The 14577-nt window shown below is 42.3% G+C and overlaps 1 protein-coding gene across 1 annotated transcript in view; it reads left to right on the top strand.

The window, feature by feature from the left end:
* Positions 1-10983, top strand: part of Aadacl3 (arylacetamide deacetylase like 3) — an 11928-nt gene extending 945 nt beyond the window's left edge. Inside the window, exons 2-4 of the mRNA XM_021201339.1 lie at positions 6710-6926; positions 7626-7689; positions 8281-10983. Coding sequence (XP_021056998.1) covers positions 6710-6926; positions 7626-7689; positions 8281-9055 — 1056 coding nt within the window. The 3' untranslated portion in view covers positions 9056-10983. The remainder of the gene's footprint in view (positions 1-6709; positions 6927-7625; positions 7690-8280) is intronic.
* The last annotated feature ends 3594 nt before the right edge of the window (positions 10984-14577 follow it).

The following is a 14577-nucleotide window of genomic DNA, read 5'->3' as shown; positions in this document are numbered from 1 at the left end:
AGACAAGAGAGAGAGAAGCAGGAAAAGGAAGCTTAAAAGTGCCTGGAGTTGTAAATTACTCGGATGCATGGTCACTCTGATAAGTCCCAGGTCTCTGGCTCCCCAGCCCTCTATTCTTCTGACTTGCTATGTTTGAATGAACCAATCGCATGTAACCACACCAATTCTCCCCACCCTCAGACCCTTATCCTATAAAGACCCCAAGCTTTTGGGCCTCATGGTCGACTTCTCTGTCTCCTGCGTGAGATACGAGTCGATCCGGGGCCCCGCCAATAAAGTACCTCATGTGTTTGCAGCAAGGCTTGTATTTCGAATTTCTAGGGTACCCTGACTCCCGAGACCTGGGCACCCGAGGGAGTTCCTCTCTAGGGGGTCCTACAATGTCAGCCTGATTATGTTGATGGGGGCGGGGGGGGAGAGAGAGAGAGAGAGAGAGAGAGAGAGAGAGAGAGAGAGAGAGCGCATATGGCTGAGGAAATTGCTCATGTCTCAAGGAACAAAAAATGAAGAAGAGCTTAGGTACTATAGTGCCTTTTTTTTTTAAGATAAAAAAAGTCATTTTGTATTTATACAAACAAATTGACTTCTCCACACATTTTATTGTGTTTATATCAATAGACTTTGATCCTGTTTTGTTTTTTGTTTGTGGGGGTGGTGGTTTATTGGTTAGTTGGCTGGTTGGGTTTTTTTTGGGGGGGGGTATTGTTTGTTTGTTTGTTTGTTTGAGACAGGGTTTCCCTGTAGAGTCCTGGCTGGCCTAGAACTCACTTTGTAGACCAGGCCTGCCTCTGCCTTCAGAGTGCTGGGATTAAAGATATATGCCACCACCTCCTGCTTTGGGATTTGTTTTTATACTCTACCTTCTCCCATCAATCTATGTCCTCAATGACCTCTCAGTAAGCCTTTTGTTCCAAAGGCTCTACCACTTATAAATAGCCTTTTCCACAAGGGCCTCAGGGGTACAGAGAATATGCAAATTATGGTGCCCAGAGGAAAAGGCCAACCTTTGTTAGCCCTCAGTACTTTGTGGAAGGTAGGGATGCATTTTTGAGCTCCAATGACTACAGATCTGCTAGCAAGAGTCAGGAAGCAACAAAATGAGAAAAACAGAAAGCAAATTGGGAAATTAGCTCAGGACATGAGCGGAATTACAGAACGCATTTTTAAAAAAACAGTAAAATGTACTTATGTTGTGTGTATAGGTGTTTATTCTGTATGCATGACTGTTCACCATGTGCTGCAGTACCTGCAGAGACCAGAAGAGTGTTGTAACTCTTGAACTCTTGGATCCCCTGGGACTAGAGTTACAGATGGTTGTGAGTGGCCATGTGGGTGCTGGCAATTGAACCTGGGTCCTCTAAAAGAGCAGCCATTGGTCTAAACTGCATAGATCAGAACTTTAACATGTTTTTTCATGCCTTTAAAACAAAACAAAAAACTATTTTTTAAGGCTAGGCATGGTGGCACACTTCTTTAATACCAGCACAGGGGAGGAAGAAGCAGGTGGATCTCTGTGAGATTGAGGCCAGCTGGATCTACATAGTGAGTTCTGAGAGAGCCAAGAATACAAAGAGAAATTCTGTCTCAAAAAAACAAAAAGACAAAAAAGATACCTATTTTTCAAGTAATTGTTACAGAAAATATTGGATTTTCTTAACAGCATTTTTAAAGATAAAAATTTTGTAGATTCCCCCCCCATGCCCTAAACCTGCTCTCTCTTACACTCCTCCACCCCAGTATCTTTGATCTATCTCCATATCCCATAGGACCTGTTGTTCTGTTTCCCATTTTAACCCCCTTTCTCTATCTCATGGCCTCCTTCCTATTTCATAACTCAGAACCACACTCAGAACCACTTTTACACACACATATAAAAATCATAAGCTAGGGTCCAGATATCACATGATTTACATCTTTCTGAAATCTGGGTCATTTCACTTACTATAACACCCCAAGGACTCTATACCCTACCACAGAGATGTTTGTGCATTTGTGTTCACTGCTGCTCTATTCACAATAGCCAGGAAATAAAACCACCCTAGACATCCATCAACAGATGAATGGGTGAAGAAATTACACAGTAGGAAACACACAATGGAAAAGTGAGACATGGTCTCGCTATGGAAGCTAGACTTGCCTTACACTCAAGAGAGAGCTGTCTGCTTCTATCTCATGAGTATTGGGTTTAAATGTGTGCATCTCCATGCCCAGATACAATGGAATTTTACCCAAGGAGAAAGAGAAAGAGAAAGAAAACGAAAACGGAAAAGAAAAAGAAAAAGAAAAAGGCAAAGAGAGAAAGAGAACGAAAAAGGGAAAGGAAAAGAGAAAGAAAAAGAAAAAGAAAAAAGAAAGTATATTTTTAGGAAAATGATGGAACTAGAGATCATTATGTTAAGTCAAATGTACCATACTTAAAACAGTACCCCAGGTCTGCTTTTACAAATGGCCTGACTAGAATCCTAGGTTTTTCCTTTGGCATTCTCTTTTGTAGTCTGTAATTCAAGTTCCTAGTTACCATGACTCAGTTTCCTTGTCTGTTAAATAGGAACTCATAGCAGCCCTTACTGCCCGGCATTTCTCAAGGATCTAGGAGTTAAGCTATTCAGAAGGTGTATTGCAGCATCCGTGGTAGGGTAAGCTCTCCTTACACATCATACGCGGTCACTATTGATTCTTTCTCTAATGGCGTGTTATACAACCATTGTGAGCTCAGGTATGGGTAGGAAAAAAAAGTCCTCGGTAGAGTGCCTCGATGGAGCTTGTAGTGGTAGAGTGCCTCGATGGAGCTTGAGCCATGGTAGCAGAGGCAGAGGCTGCCCAGTTGTAAGGAAGCCCACAAGGAATCTAGCTACAGATAGCTTCATGCAGAGATCAGAACCAGGAGTAAAACATAGCAAAACAGCAGGGAGACCATGGCTTGCTTACTCAAGGGTCAGAATGCAAGGACCCATAGCTTTGATGGATAGGATAAAAAATACCCTATTTTCACTGCTAATCTCTGATTGTAGGGTTTCCTGCCATTGGGGACTGGAAGTGGGGAGGTTAATAGAGTACAGTCACCAGGGCAGAATTATAACCCTAGCACAAGAGGAATCACAGGTGTTTGGAATATGATTATTTAATCTCCTACAGACAGAAAGTTATGGTCTCCTCATCCACTTGGCATCAAGGTGTTGTCAGATGGTAGCCATCATTTGTTTTCTTCTTACGTGTGCATCATTACATCACACATTACTTGTCTGGCAGCTATTTGTGTATGAAACTGCCTTCCTGGATGAATTTCATGTATTTGTTAAAGATCGTTGTGCTGGGGAGATAGGGCCACTTGTAAAGTGCCTGCTGCTCAATTATGAGAACCTGGGTTCAGATGGTGAGAAGCCAAGCATAGAGCTGAGCATGATGGCTTGAGCCTATGCCTGGGGGATGGAAGGAAACCCAGAAACAAGTGAATCCTTGAAGCTCATTGTTCAGCTAACTAGTTCAATTAATGAGATAAATTTCAGGTTCAGTAAGAAAGTCTGTCTCAAAAAATAAAGTAGATGGGTCTATAAGATGGCACAGTGGCTAATGTCAGTTGTTACCAAGCCTGATGACCTGAGTTTTATCTCTGGGTCCCACATGGTGGAAGGACAGACAGACTCTGTCAAGTGGTCCTCTGACCACATGACTGCACTCTCTGCGGCTCATGAATACCCACACATACACTCAAATAAATAAATGCAATAAGATAATAAATAATTGGAAAAACATGATGGAATAGTTGAGGAAAGGCACCCAGTGTTGACCTCTGGTTTCTGCATGCTTACATAGTTGTGCATACACATACAATAACAAATGCATACATTCCACACATCCAACACAGGATGCACACAAATGTTTTCACTCTCTCTCTTCAGAGAAGAAAAACCAAACCAGCATAAAACAAAGTAAAGAGAAAAACAGAGGGAAGCTGGGCATGGGGGTGTGTGCGTTAATCCCAGCACTCAGGAGGCAGAGGCAGGTGGATCTCTGAGTTCGAGGCCAGCCTGACCTACAGAGCAAGTTCCAGGACAGCCAGGATTGCACAGAGGAAACTCTATCCCAAAAAACTAACAACAACAACAACAACAAAAACAAAGAACGTGAGAAACATACATAGAAAATTGGAAATCCCAGAGGATCCAGCAAACCACTTCTGGGCATATACCCAGAAGATCTTCCAACTGGTAATAAGGACACATGCTCCACTATGTTCATAGCAGCCTTATTTATAATAGCCAGAAGCTGGAAAGAACCCAGATGTCCCTCAACAGAGGAATGGATACAGAAACTGTGGTACATTTACATAATGGAGTACTACTCAGCTATTAAAAACAATGAATTTATGAAATTCTTGGGCAAATGGATATATCTGGAGGATATCATCCTTAGTGAGGTAACCCAATCACAAAAGAAGTCACTAGATATTCACTCATTGATAAGCGGATATTAGCCCAGAAACTTAGAATACCCAAGATACATTTTGCAAAACAGGAAAACCAAGAAGGAAGACCATCGTGTGGATACTTCATTCCTCCTTAGAATAGGGAACAAAATACCTATGAAAGGATATAGATACAGAGACAAAATTTAGAGCTAAAATGAAAGGATGGACTATCCAGAGACTACCTCACCTGGGGATCCATCCCATCATCAGCCACCAAACCCAGGTACTATTGCACATGCCAGCAAGATTCTGCTGAAGGGACCCTGATATAGTGACCTCTTGTGAGGCTATGCCAGTGCCTGGCAAACACAGAAGTGGATGCTCACAGTCAGCTATTGGATGGAACACAGGGACCCCAAAGGAGGAGCTAGAGAAAGTACCCAAGGAGCTGAAGGGGGCTGCAACCCTATAGGTAGAACAACAAGATGAACTAACCAGTACCCCCCGAGCTCATGACTCTAGCTGCATATGTAGCAGAAGATGGCCTAATTGGCCATCATTGGGAAGAGAGGCCCCTTGGTCTTGCAAACTTTATATGACCCAGCACAGGGGAATGCCAGGGCCAAGAAGTGGGAGAGCTGCTTGTGGACGTTGTACATCGTGGTGCGGAGCCTAGTGCGCACCACGATGTACAACGTCCACAAGCAGGGCAAGGCCTGGGCCAAGTAGTGGGAGTGGGTGGGTAGGGGAGCAGGGGCGGGGGGAGGGTATAGGGAACTTTCAGGATAACATTTGAAATGTAAATTAAGAAAATATCTAATAAAAAAAAAGAAAATTGGGAATCATAATAGATAAACAAAATACAAATAAGATTTAAAAAAAAAAAAGCTCAAACAAAGCATTATGACACAAAACATCTCCAAAAACATCATTGAGTTTATTTTCATATTGGCCATCTACTAGTGAGTATAGAAACTCCCTTAAATGTGGTTTGTATAGGGGCTGGTGAGATGGCTCAGTGGGTAAGAGCACCCGACTGCTCTTCTGAAGGTCCAGAGTTCAAATCCCAGCAACCACATGGTGGCTCACAACCATTCGTAACAAGATCTGACGCCCTCTTCTGGAGTGTCTGAAGTCAGCTGCAGTGTACTTACATACAATAAATAAATAAATCTTTTAAAAAAAAATGTGGTTTGTATACCCATGGAGACTCCACTGGAGCAAACTCATTTTTCCTTTTTTAGTGGTTGTCACCTGGCGACAGCTTCTTGACTAGGAGTGGGGACTTGTGTCCACTTTCCCTCTTAGCACTAGTACCTCATCCAGCTTGTACCTGTGTAAGCCCTGTGCGTGCTGCCACAGTCTCTGTGAGTTCATATATATGTCAATTCTATTCTGCCTGGCAGACACGTTATTTTGATGTCATCTATCCCCACTGGCTTTTATAATCTTTCTGCCTCCTCTTCCTCCTGAGCTCTCAGGAAAGTATTTTGATGGAAGATATACCATTATAGAACTGAGTTTTCAAAGAACTCTCACTTTCTGTTCATTGTCCACTTGTGGGTCTTTGTATTTGTTCCCATCTCCTGTAGAAGGCAGCTTCTCTGATGGTGGCTAAGCCAGACACTGGGTCTATGGATATAGAGGGATATTGTTATATTTGTATTATTTGTATTTATATCAAAGACCATTAGCTCTTAAAGATAATACAATAACCTGAAGAAGCCTTGTGTATAACCACCTGCATTGACATAACTGACTCTAGCCAAACACATATACCTTCCCACTGCCCCTTTCTTAATTTTCCTAAAGATAAAAACCTTAAGCACCACATTTTCCAAAAATATTTCTGTAGATGCCATGGAAAGGTAAGAAAACACCCTTATCTCCCTTTTCAAATATATTACCTCCATGGCAATAAATATTTGGGAGACCCAGGCTGTCTTCCTTGGAGAGAAGACAATGCCCAAACTACAGGTAGAGCAGGAGTCTCCAAAAGGAAGGCTCAAGCATTGTCCAGACACCTGGTTTGTCATGTCTGGCTTGCAAAGTATTTATGAAGAGGAGTGGATCTGATGATGGAGGAGCTACATGTGCCGGAATAGGTGTGACTTTCACTGCAGGTGCTTCATAAGGATTCTGGGCGGGGGGAGTGCAGGAGTTCTTTGGTCCAGTCTCATTAATATTTCCCAAGATCCTCCTTAGCACCTGGAGAGGGTAGATGTGGCTGACATGCTCCATGCTTCCTGCTAAGCGATTGATGTATAATCAATCACAACTCATTGCTTCTTTCTTTGACAGGGAATGCTTTTTGAAAAACTGGGACTCTGTTATGCACCCCAGTTTGCCAGTTTTCTGCATGATCTGAAACCACTGAAGAGAGATCCTGATGTTGTGGTCAAAGATCTTCACTTTGGGACAATCCCTGTGAAGCTCTACATGCCCAAGAAACCCTCCTCCACCCCAAGGCTTGGAATCATTTTCTTCCATGGTGGTGGAACCATCATAGGAAGCCTGAGTAAGACAGAGTCTTTCTTCTTCTGCCCTCTTTGAGTACCCTGTCACCCTGCTAAATGGGCTTGAAAGAGTGGTCATTCTGTGGGGGCTAGAGAGATGTCTCAGTAGTAAAGAGCATTTGTTGTTCTTCCAGAGGACCCGTGTTTAGTTTCTGGCACCTATGTTGGGCATCGTACAACTGCCTGTAACTCTAGATTCAGGGAATCTAAAGTCTTTTTCTGGTCTCTGTGGATACCTTCATACATGTGTATATACCATATATACATAAGAAAAAGTAAAATAAATATTTTTTTTTTAAAAAATCATTCCTCCTGGTAGACAGTCGACTGTTAAGATCAAGAAAACCCAGGACAATTAGTGGGCACAGAACATTTGGTGGTATATTATTGAATGGTCTAACCTCTTCCTAAACTGATATGAGAATACCATTCACACACCGAGCCACTGTACTGTATTCACTGTGGGGTGTTTTTGGTAAGTGGTGGAATGCATCAGGTCATGAGTATATCGGAGCCGGTTGTTCTGGCAGCTCACAAAAGCAAAATAGTAAGAAGTTGGAAGGATATTTACTCTACAGCCAGCAGCTATTTCATGACCTGCTCAGCTAACTCAGGTGCTCTGCTTACAAGAATAGGATAGCCAAAAATACTAGAGAAAGGTAAATGTCCTAGGAAATCTGACATTCGATTTTGTTTTGCAGAAACCCACAACAGCATATGCTTGCATTTGTCCAAGGACTGTGACGCTGTTGTCGTTTCAGTTGGGTAAGAAAGGGTACGATGGGAACATATAGGCAGACAACCCTGACTCATAGTAACAGGGTCTGAAGTTTGAACTGAAGTTTGAAGTGAAGCTGATAGAACTGGAAAGGAAAATGGGTGAGGGCTAGGCTGTGAGGACTCGATAAGGAGAATCAAGGAACAGAGAAGAGAGAGAAAGTGGACTGGATCCCCTTAGTTGGTACATTTGTGGATAAAGACATCATTTAACCCTGTCATTTAGAGGCTGATGGGAATGAGCATGGCTCTTTGCTTTTGGATGGAAGAGTTCATTAGCTCTAATAGCCCTGTCTTTGGCAGAAAAGTAACATTTCCTCTGCCTAAAGTCAGCAGTGCCCTGCATGACCACTGAAACACCTAAACATTATTACATGCATTCCCAAGTGCAATGGCAATTCCATCTTCTGAGCCTAAGTGGCAGGTATGAGGGCTTTCTGTATACTTTGTGTTTGGGGCCTGACCTATCTCTTCCTATTCAGTCTTCAATGGGGGATTTGAGATATGAGATGTTAGACAAGGGTACTTTGGGTTTGGCTGAGCAATGAACATAATCAATCGCCCTTGGTTCCTCTTTAGATACAGAAAATCTCCCATGTACAAGTACCCAGTGATGAAAGATGACTGTGTGGTAGCCATTACCCACTTTCTGGAAACTTTGGATGTGTATGGAGTGGATCCAGCTCGAGTGGTGACCTGTGGTGACAGTGTAGGAGGAACTGCAGCCACCGTGACTAGTCAAATGTTAGTGCACCGACCCGATCTCCCCCGGATCAAGGCTCAGATTTTGATCTACCCCTTACTGCAATTGATAGATTTTGGGAGCCCTTCTTATCAACAGAATAGAAACATCCCACTGCTCTCCTGGGATCTAGCCTTCTACTGCTTCTGTTGCCACCTAGATGTGAACTCTTCCTGGAAAAGTGTCATAAAAAATAGGAGGCATTTGGCTCCGGAAGTCTGGGAGAAATACAGAAAGTGGCTGGGTACAGAAAACATCCCAGAAAGGTTTAAGAAGCGAGGCTACCAATCTATACCCTGGGGTCCTGTGAATAATGATGCTTACCAAGAGATAAAAAATGCACTGAACTATACCTGCTCACCCCTCATCGCAGAAGACAGTATCGTATCTCAGCTCCCAGAAACCTGCATTGTGAGCTGTGAGTATGACCTTCTCCGGGACAATTCTCTCTTATATAAGAAGAGGCTAGAAGATCTGGGGGTGCCTGTGACGTGGCATCATATGGAAGATGGCTTCCATGGAGTGCTTAGTACCCTTGACTATGGATTATTGAGCTTCCCTTGCGCCTCAAGAATTATGGACCTGGTTATTCAGTTTATTAGAAAGTTTTGACCCTTAATTCCTTCCTGGGGGTGCTCCACCAACGTAGTCTGGGTTATAAAATAATACAATGTATGTTCTTTATGATGACTAAAGTGGAGGCAGGGCGAGAAGTATGAAGTGAGGCTTTCTGTCTTTTTTTCACTGTTGGGAAAAATAAGAGCTGACCATCTTCAGCATCCATTTGAGAAAATGAACCTGTGCTTGACGTTTGTCCATAATCCCCTTAGCTAGAATTCAGGCTGTCTGAGCTGATTGAGACTGTATGGTAGGTGTATCTGGCTGAGTTGATCTTGGAGAAAACAGGTGTGTTGTGTTACAGTCTCGTTGAGCTTTGCCAATGTGACGTGGAATGTAGAGCTTTTGATGCCAAGTTTGATGGGTGGTAAGTAGTGGTGACAGCCTCTGGGTGCCCAGATTGCTTGAGTTGAAAGTTGTGAAACAGTGGAGACAGATTCCCCATGGTATATGGCTCCTAAATAGAGACAAGTGAAGAAAGCCAAAGTCACCTGCCTAAGAGAGCTTGGGCATTCTGGGTATCAGAATGAGTTCCCAACAAATAGTCCCAACGCAACATCATTAATATTAAAAGACCAGAGTTAGCAGGAAGCCAAGTTCAATGAACCTCAGATCACATTCACAGTGGGATTTCTAAGGAGAGCCAATGGAACAGATGTGTTCTTGTGACCAAGAATTTGTTCTGAGACCAAGAATCAATGCATTTTGTCCCAAGTGGATATAAAATGGATTGGCATATGTAGCAGAAAATTTTAGATGTAAATCAGGTGTGGTCTTATGTAAGGACTCAAAAAGTACTACTGACCTACCCTCTCTTCATATGCCCTCTGCCCTTCTATGCTCTATGCTGATGTATTTATTCTTTATATGGTGGCCCTGAATAATTCCCTGATAAGATCTACAAGATCTATGCTAACTTGTATGGGTATATCCATTTTCCTCAGCAGTCTCAACAAAAATTTTACAGCAATTCACTGTTTCTACTGGTTTTCTGAGATGTGGATAGTGGATGCAAACAAGAGAGTAGAAATTTCTGACTATTCAATCCAAGGTCTACGCTACCCTTGGAGTAGAGTATGAAACAGCCTCCTCTGGTGTTTGGAGATAGGAGAGTAGTGAATACTTCCCTCATCAAAGGCTAGATGGATGTTGGGTGAACATTAAGATTCACCCAACAATGGAAGTGAAATAAAGGCCCAAATTAATCAAGTTTCATGGAAGTGGTAAAAAGATGCTGGAGCCATGATGACCAACTGCCCCTTGGGAATTAAAATTCCTTTGAAAGAGAAGACCATGTTATCCTCCTGTCTTCAGGAGGATTTGCCTCTTGCTGACCAGCAGCTTTCAAACGCCAGCATCCAAGTCCACTCACATAGAAGCCTGGACATGCCTTAGCTTGTAATCAAATGATTGTGTTGAAATAACAGCCAAGAGGAATTCTCATGGGTGACTTCTTGAGCCATTCATAGTTATCCAGCAGATGGCTTTAGTAGAAAAATAAGAACCAGCCACTGAAAACATATATTGTAGGAAGCAATGGAACCCCAAGAGTATGATCCTCTCTGATACAGGTCTCTGAGTTGAACTGAGTATGTCTTCAGCCTAGAGTGGGTTTTGTGTAATGTTACTACAGCCACTGGAGGCTGAAGGGGTATGAACTGACCGTCCACATAGGTAGGTGCTTGTCTCTTTGACTGGGAGGTGGTAAAACTGATACACTACTGGAAGACTGTGCCTAGTGAAAATACCTGGGGACATCTCAGGGCGGACTTTGCATTTTCACAGCTTTCACTTCTGTAGATCAGGAGAAAGACCAAGGATGTTTACCTTAGTAGATGGCTGGCGTCCCCAGGAGCAAACCTGCGTACCTTTCTGTTAACTGATTCATTTCTATTATCCTTGCAACGTATTCATAACAGCCAACTCCACATGTGCAGAACATTGAACCTCCTAGTTCTTCACCTGAGCTCTATGGAGTGAATATTCTTATTTTTCTTTCTTGGTTTTTTTTCTTTTAATTTTAAATTGAGATGGGGTCTCACCACATAGCCCAGGCTGCCCTTACATCCATGGTGATCCTCTTGCTTTATGCTTGGCTTCAAAGTGGATATTATTTTGGAGAGACAGGTTCATATTCTATTACCTAGACAGGCCTAAAACTCACTATGTAGCCCAACCTGATCTTGAGAGTGATCACAGTGATCCTTCTGCCTCAGCATTTCAAGTTGCAGATGACAGGTGCGAGCCATTGAATACAATATTTTCAAACCCACCTTTAAGAGGAGGGAAACGAGGTTTTGAGAGATACTTAACACAGAGTTCTCAATTCTTCCAAGTCTGACTCAAAGCCAGCTGGTTGATTCAATGCCCAAGGCTACATGGCTCCCCACATTGTACATCATGGCCTGACAAGAAAGCTTTTTGTTGTAATCCATAGCCTGTTAGCCCAGAAATGAAGTTATTTTCTTTCCTATTATTCATATAACAGGAGACACCAAGCCTGTCATCTTACTTGAGTCATTTCCAATACACAGATGTCAGCTTCTATGTGACCTGAATCAAGAAGAAAGCATCAAGTATTTTTTGTCTGTGATTACTCTGCTTTTTTGATTATATGTTTTTTTTCAAGACTGAATGGGTTTGGCCTGTAAAGAAACCCCCTTGGATGCACTACTAAAGGGGCCAGCTGACAGTGCTTAGGAGACTCAGGGGAAAACAAAAAACAAAAACAACAACAACAACAACAACAAAAACAATTCATGTACTTTTAGGCCCAGACAATTTGAGCTACGAGTGTTTTCTCAGTAAATTCCAGCACTTATTTAGAAACCCCTAACTTTTAGCTCTTGGCCAGAACACTCTGATAAAAGACAGAGAGCTGCATCCCAAGATGCTTGTTATATAGCCAAGGATAGTCTTGAACTTCTGATCCTCCTAGCTTGAGCAGAGATTACAGGTGTGTACTACCACATCCCAGTTATGCAGTTGGTGGTGGCAAACAAACCCAGAACATCACACATGCTAGCACTTGACCAGCTGAACCACATTCTAAGCCCACCACCACATTACTTTATTTGGCCACCAGACAATTGAGAGAGGAAAGGTTGGGCCATATTGAAACTACTCACATTTGTCTGTGCTGCTCTTCATCTTACTTTGCCTCCACAGTCTATGACAAATAAGACTCTCTGGCCTTTCTCTCCTTGTCCCTTGACCTCTGCTCCAAGTGACTGCTCTCTTACTCATCCCTAAGCTAGCAAGGAAAGGTCAGGCAGTACTAATGGCTCTATAGTCCTGTCCCCGGGGCTATGACTGCAATCTATTTCGCACTTTGCATGGTCTTTTTACGTCAAAAAGGAGTTCCAGGGCTGGAGAGATGACTCAGCGGTTAAGAGCACTGACTGCTCTTCCAGAGGTCCTGAGTTCAAATCCCAGAAACCACATGGTGGCTCACAACCATCTGTAATGAGATCTGATGCCCTCTTCTGGTGTGTCTGAAGACAGCTACGGTGTACTTACATATAATAAATAAATAAATCTTTAAAAAAAGAAAGGAGTTCCAGCCCCCTTCCAATTCACCCCAATATGGTAAGAGACAGGCTCTGGCTAAGTTATTTTTGGTTTTGTGGCAAAAGGGAAAGAGTAAGGTAATGCTCACCGATCTCTCCAAACTTCTGATATGAGGGGCATGTATGACTTCTGCTAACAGGCTCATGGCAGACACATGGCCAAGCCTAACTGCAAATGAGGCAGAGGTGCAAACTCCTCCCCAGGGAACAATTTTAGAACTTGGTATATCTGAAATCAGAAAATGGCAATTTATTTTCTTTCTTTTTTTTCTTTTTCCTTTAAATAAGATGTACCTTATGGCTGAAGGTATGACTCAGCCACAGGAGGCTTGTCCAATATGCATGAGACCCTAGGTTCAGTACCCAATATCAATACTTTCTAATTACATTAGTGGCACACAAACACATCCTCCTTTTAAGTAAAAGTTTAGAATATTAGAAATAGGACTAATTGTGATTTTAAAAAGTAAGAATTCCTTATTTTTTTTTTATTTTAAGTGTGTGAATGTTTGCCTGCACAATGTATGTGCACATGTGGTGCACACCACACGTGCAATGTCTGGGGGAGGGCACAGAAGACAACATCAGATTCCCTGGAATTGGATGTCACAGTCAGTGACACAGGCAGCATTAGTGTTGGGAACAGATTCTGTTTCCTTTGCCAGAGCAAGCAGTGCTCTTAAATGCTGAGGCATGACTCCTACCTCAACATTTCTTTATTAACCTCCTTCCATATCTATTCTTTTATCTATGTGTAGCCACTGTTCCTGCTTTTTAACTTAATTTAATTTTATTTTATTTTAAGACAGTTGTCTCACTATGTAGCTCTGGTTGTCCTGGAACTCACAGAAATCTGCCCACCTCTGCCTCCTGAGTCATGGGATTAAAGTCGTGCATAACTGCGCATGGTTCCTGCTTTGATTTATTTTATTTTATTTATGTATTTATTTATGTATGTATTTATTTATTTTGGGGCTTTTGGGGGAGGTTGCGACAGGGTTTCTCTGTGTAGCTATACTGAAACTCTATAGATCAGGGTGGCCTAGAACTCAGAGATCTGCCTTTATCTGCCTCACAAATGTTGGAATTAAAGGCATGTACAACCACCACCACCTGGCTGCTTGGATTTTTTTTTAATATGATGTTGCAAATCCCTTAAAATCATACTTCTCTATATTTACATATGTACCTATAGAAATATGGATGTATTATTTTGAGAGAGGATTTTGGCAAATATTATTTGCCAAATATATTATTCTCTACATGTCATCCATCTTGCACTGTTTCAGTCAATTTATATTAGAAATCTAATCTATTAAAGAAATTTAACTTAGTTTTCTTTATTTTATTAGTTTTTGAATTATGTATATATGCATGTATGTATATATGCTTGTATGTATGTATGCTTGTATGTATGTATCTTTGTTTGTGTGCATATGAGTACAGGTGTCATAGGAGGCCAGACATTGGGTTCCCCTGGAGCTGCCTGACATGGGTGCTAGGAACCAAACTCAGGTCTTCCAGAATGGCAGAAAGTGTTCTTAACCACTGAGCCACTTCCCCATCCCTGACCCACTATGTCTTTCTCATTCAGTCTAGATCTCCTCTATGGAGTGGTGTTCCTTGCTCTCAACTATGCTAAACCAGCACCCCCTCACCCCACCCCCCACAGAGAGACATGTTCAGATAGTTGTTTACTCTCAATCTCATCAAGATCAATTGTCAGGTCTGGTTAGGTTGCTCAGTGGGCAAAGGCTCCTGCTGCTGAGCCTACCAAGCTGAGTTAAGATTGTCACAGCTTCCCGACTTACATAAACAACAGTTAGTGTTTCATCTCTGATATCTTCACCTTCATCTTACAAAGCAAAGGATGCCTGGAGTCAGTGAGTCAGCTTCTTTCTCCCTGCATAAATTGCCAAGGCTTGGTCTGTTTTCCCGCACAGAGCT

This window comes from Mus pahari, chromosome 6 (genome assembly GCF_900095145.1).
Source record: "Mus pahari chromosome 6, PAHARI_EIJ_v1.1, whole genome shotgun sequence".
Lineage (NCBI taxonomy): Eukaryota > Metazoa > Chordata > Mammalia > Rodentia > Muridae > Mus > Mus pahari.
This window is presented reverse-complemented; position numbering and strand designations above follow the sequence as displayed.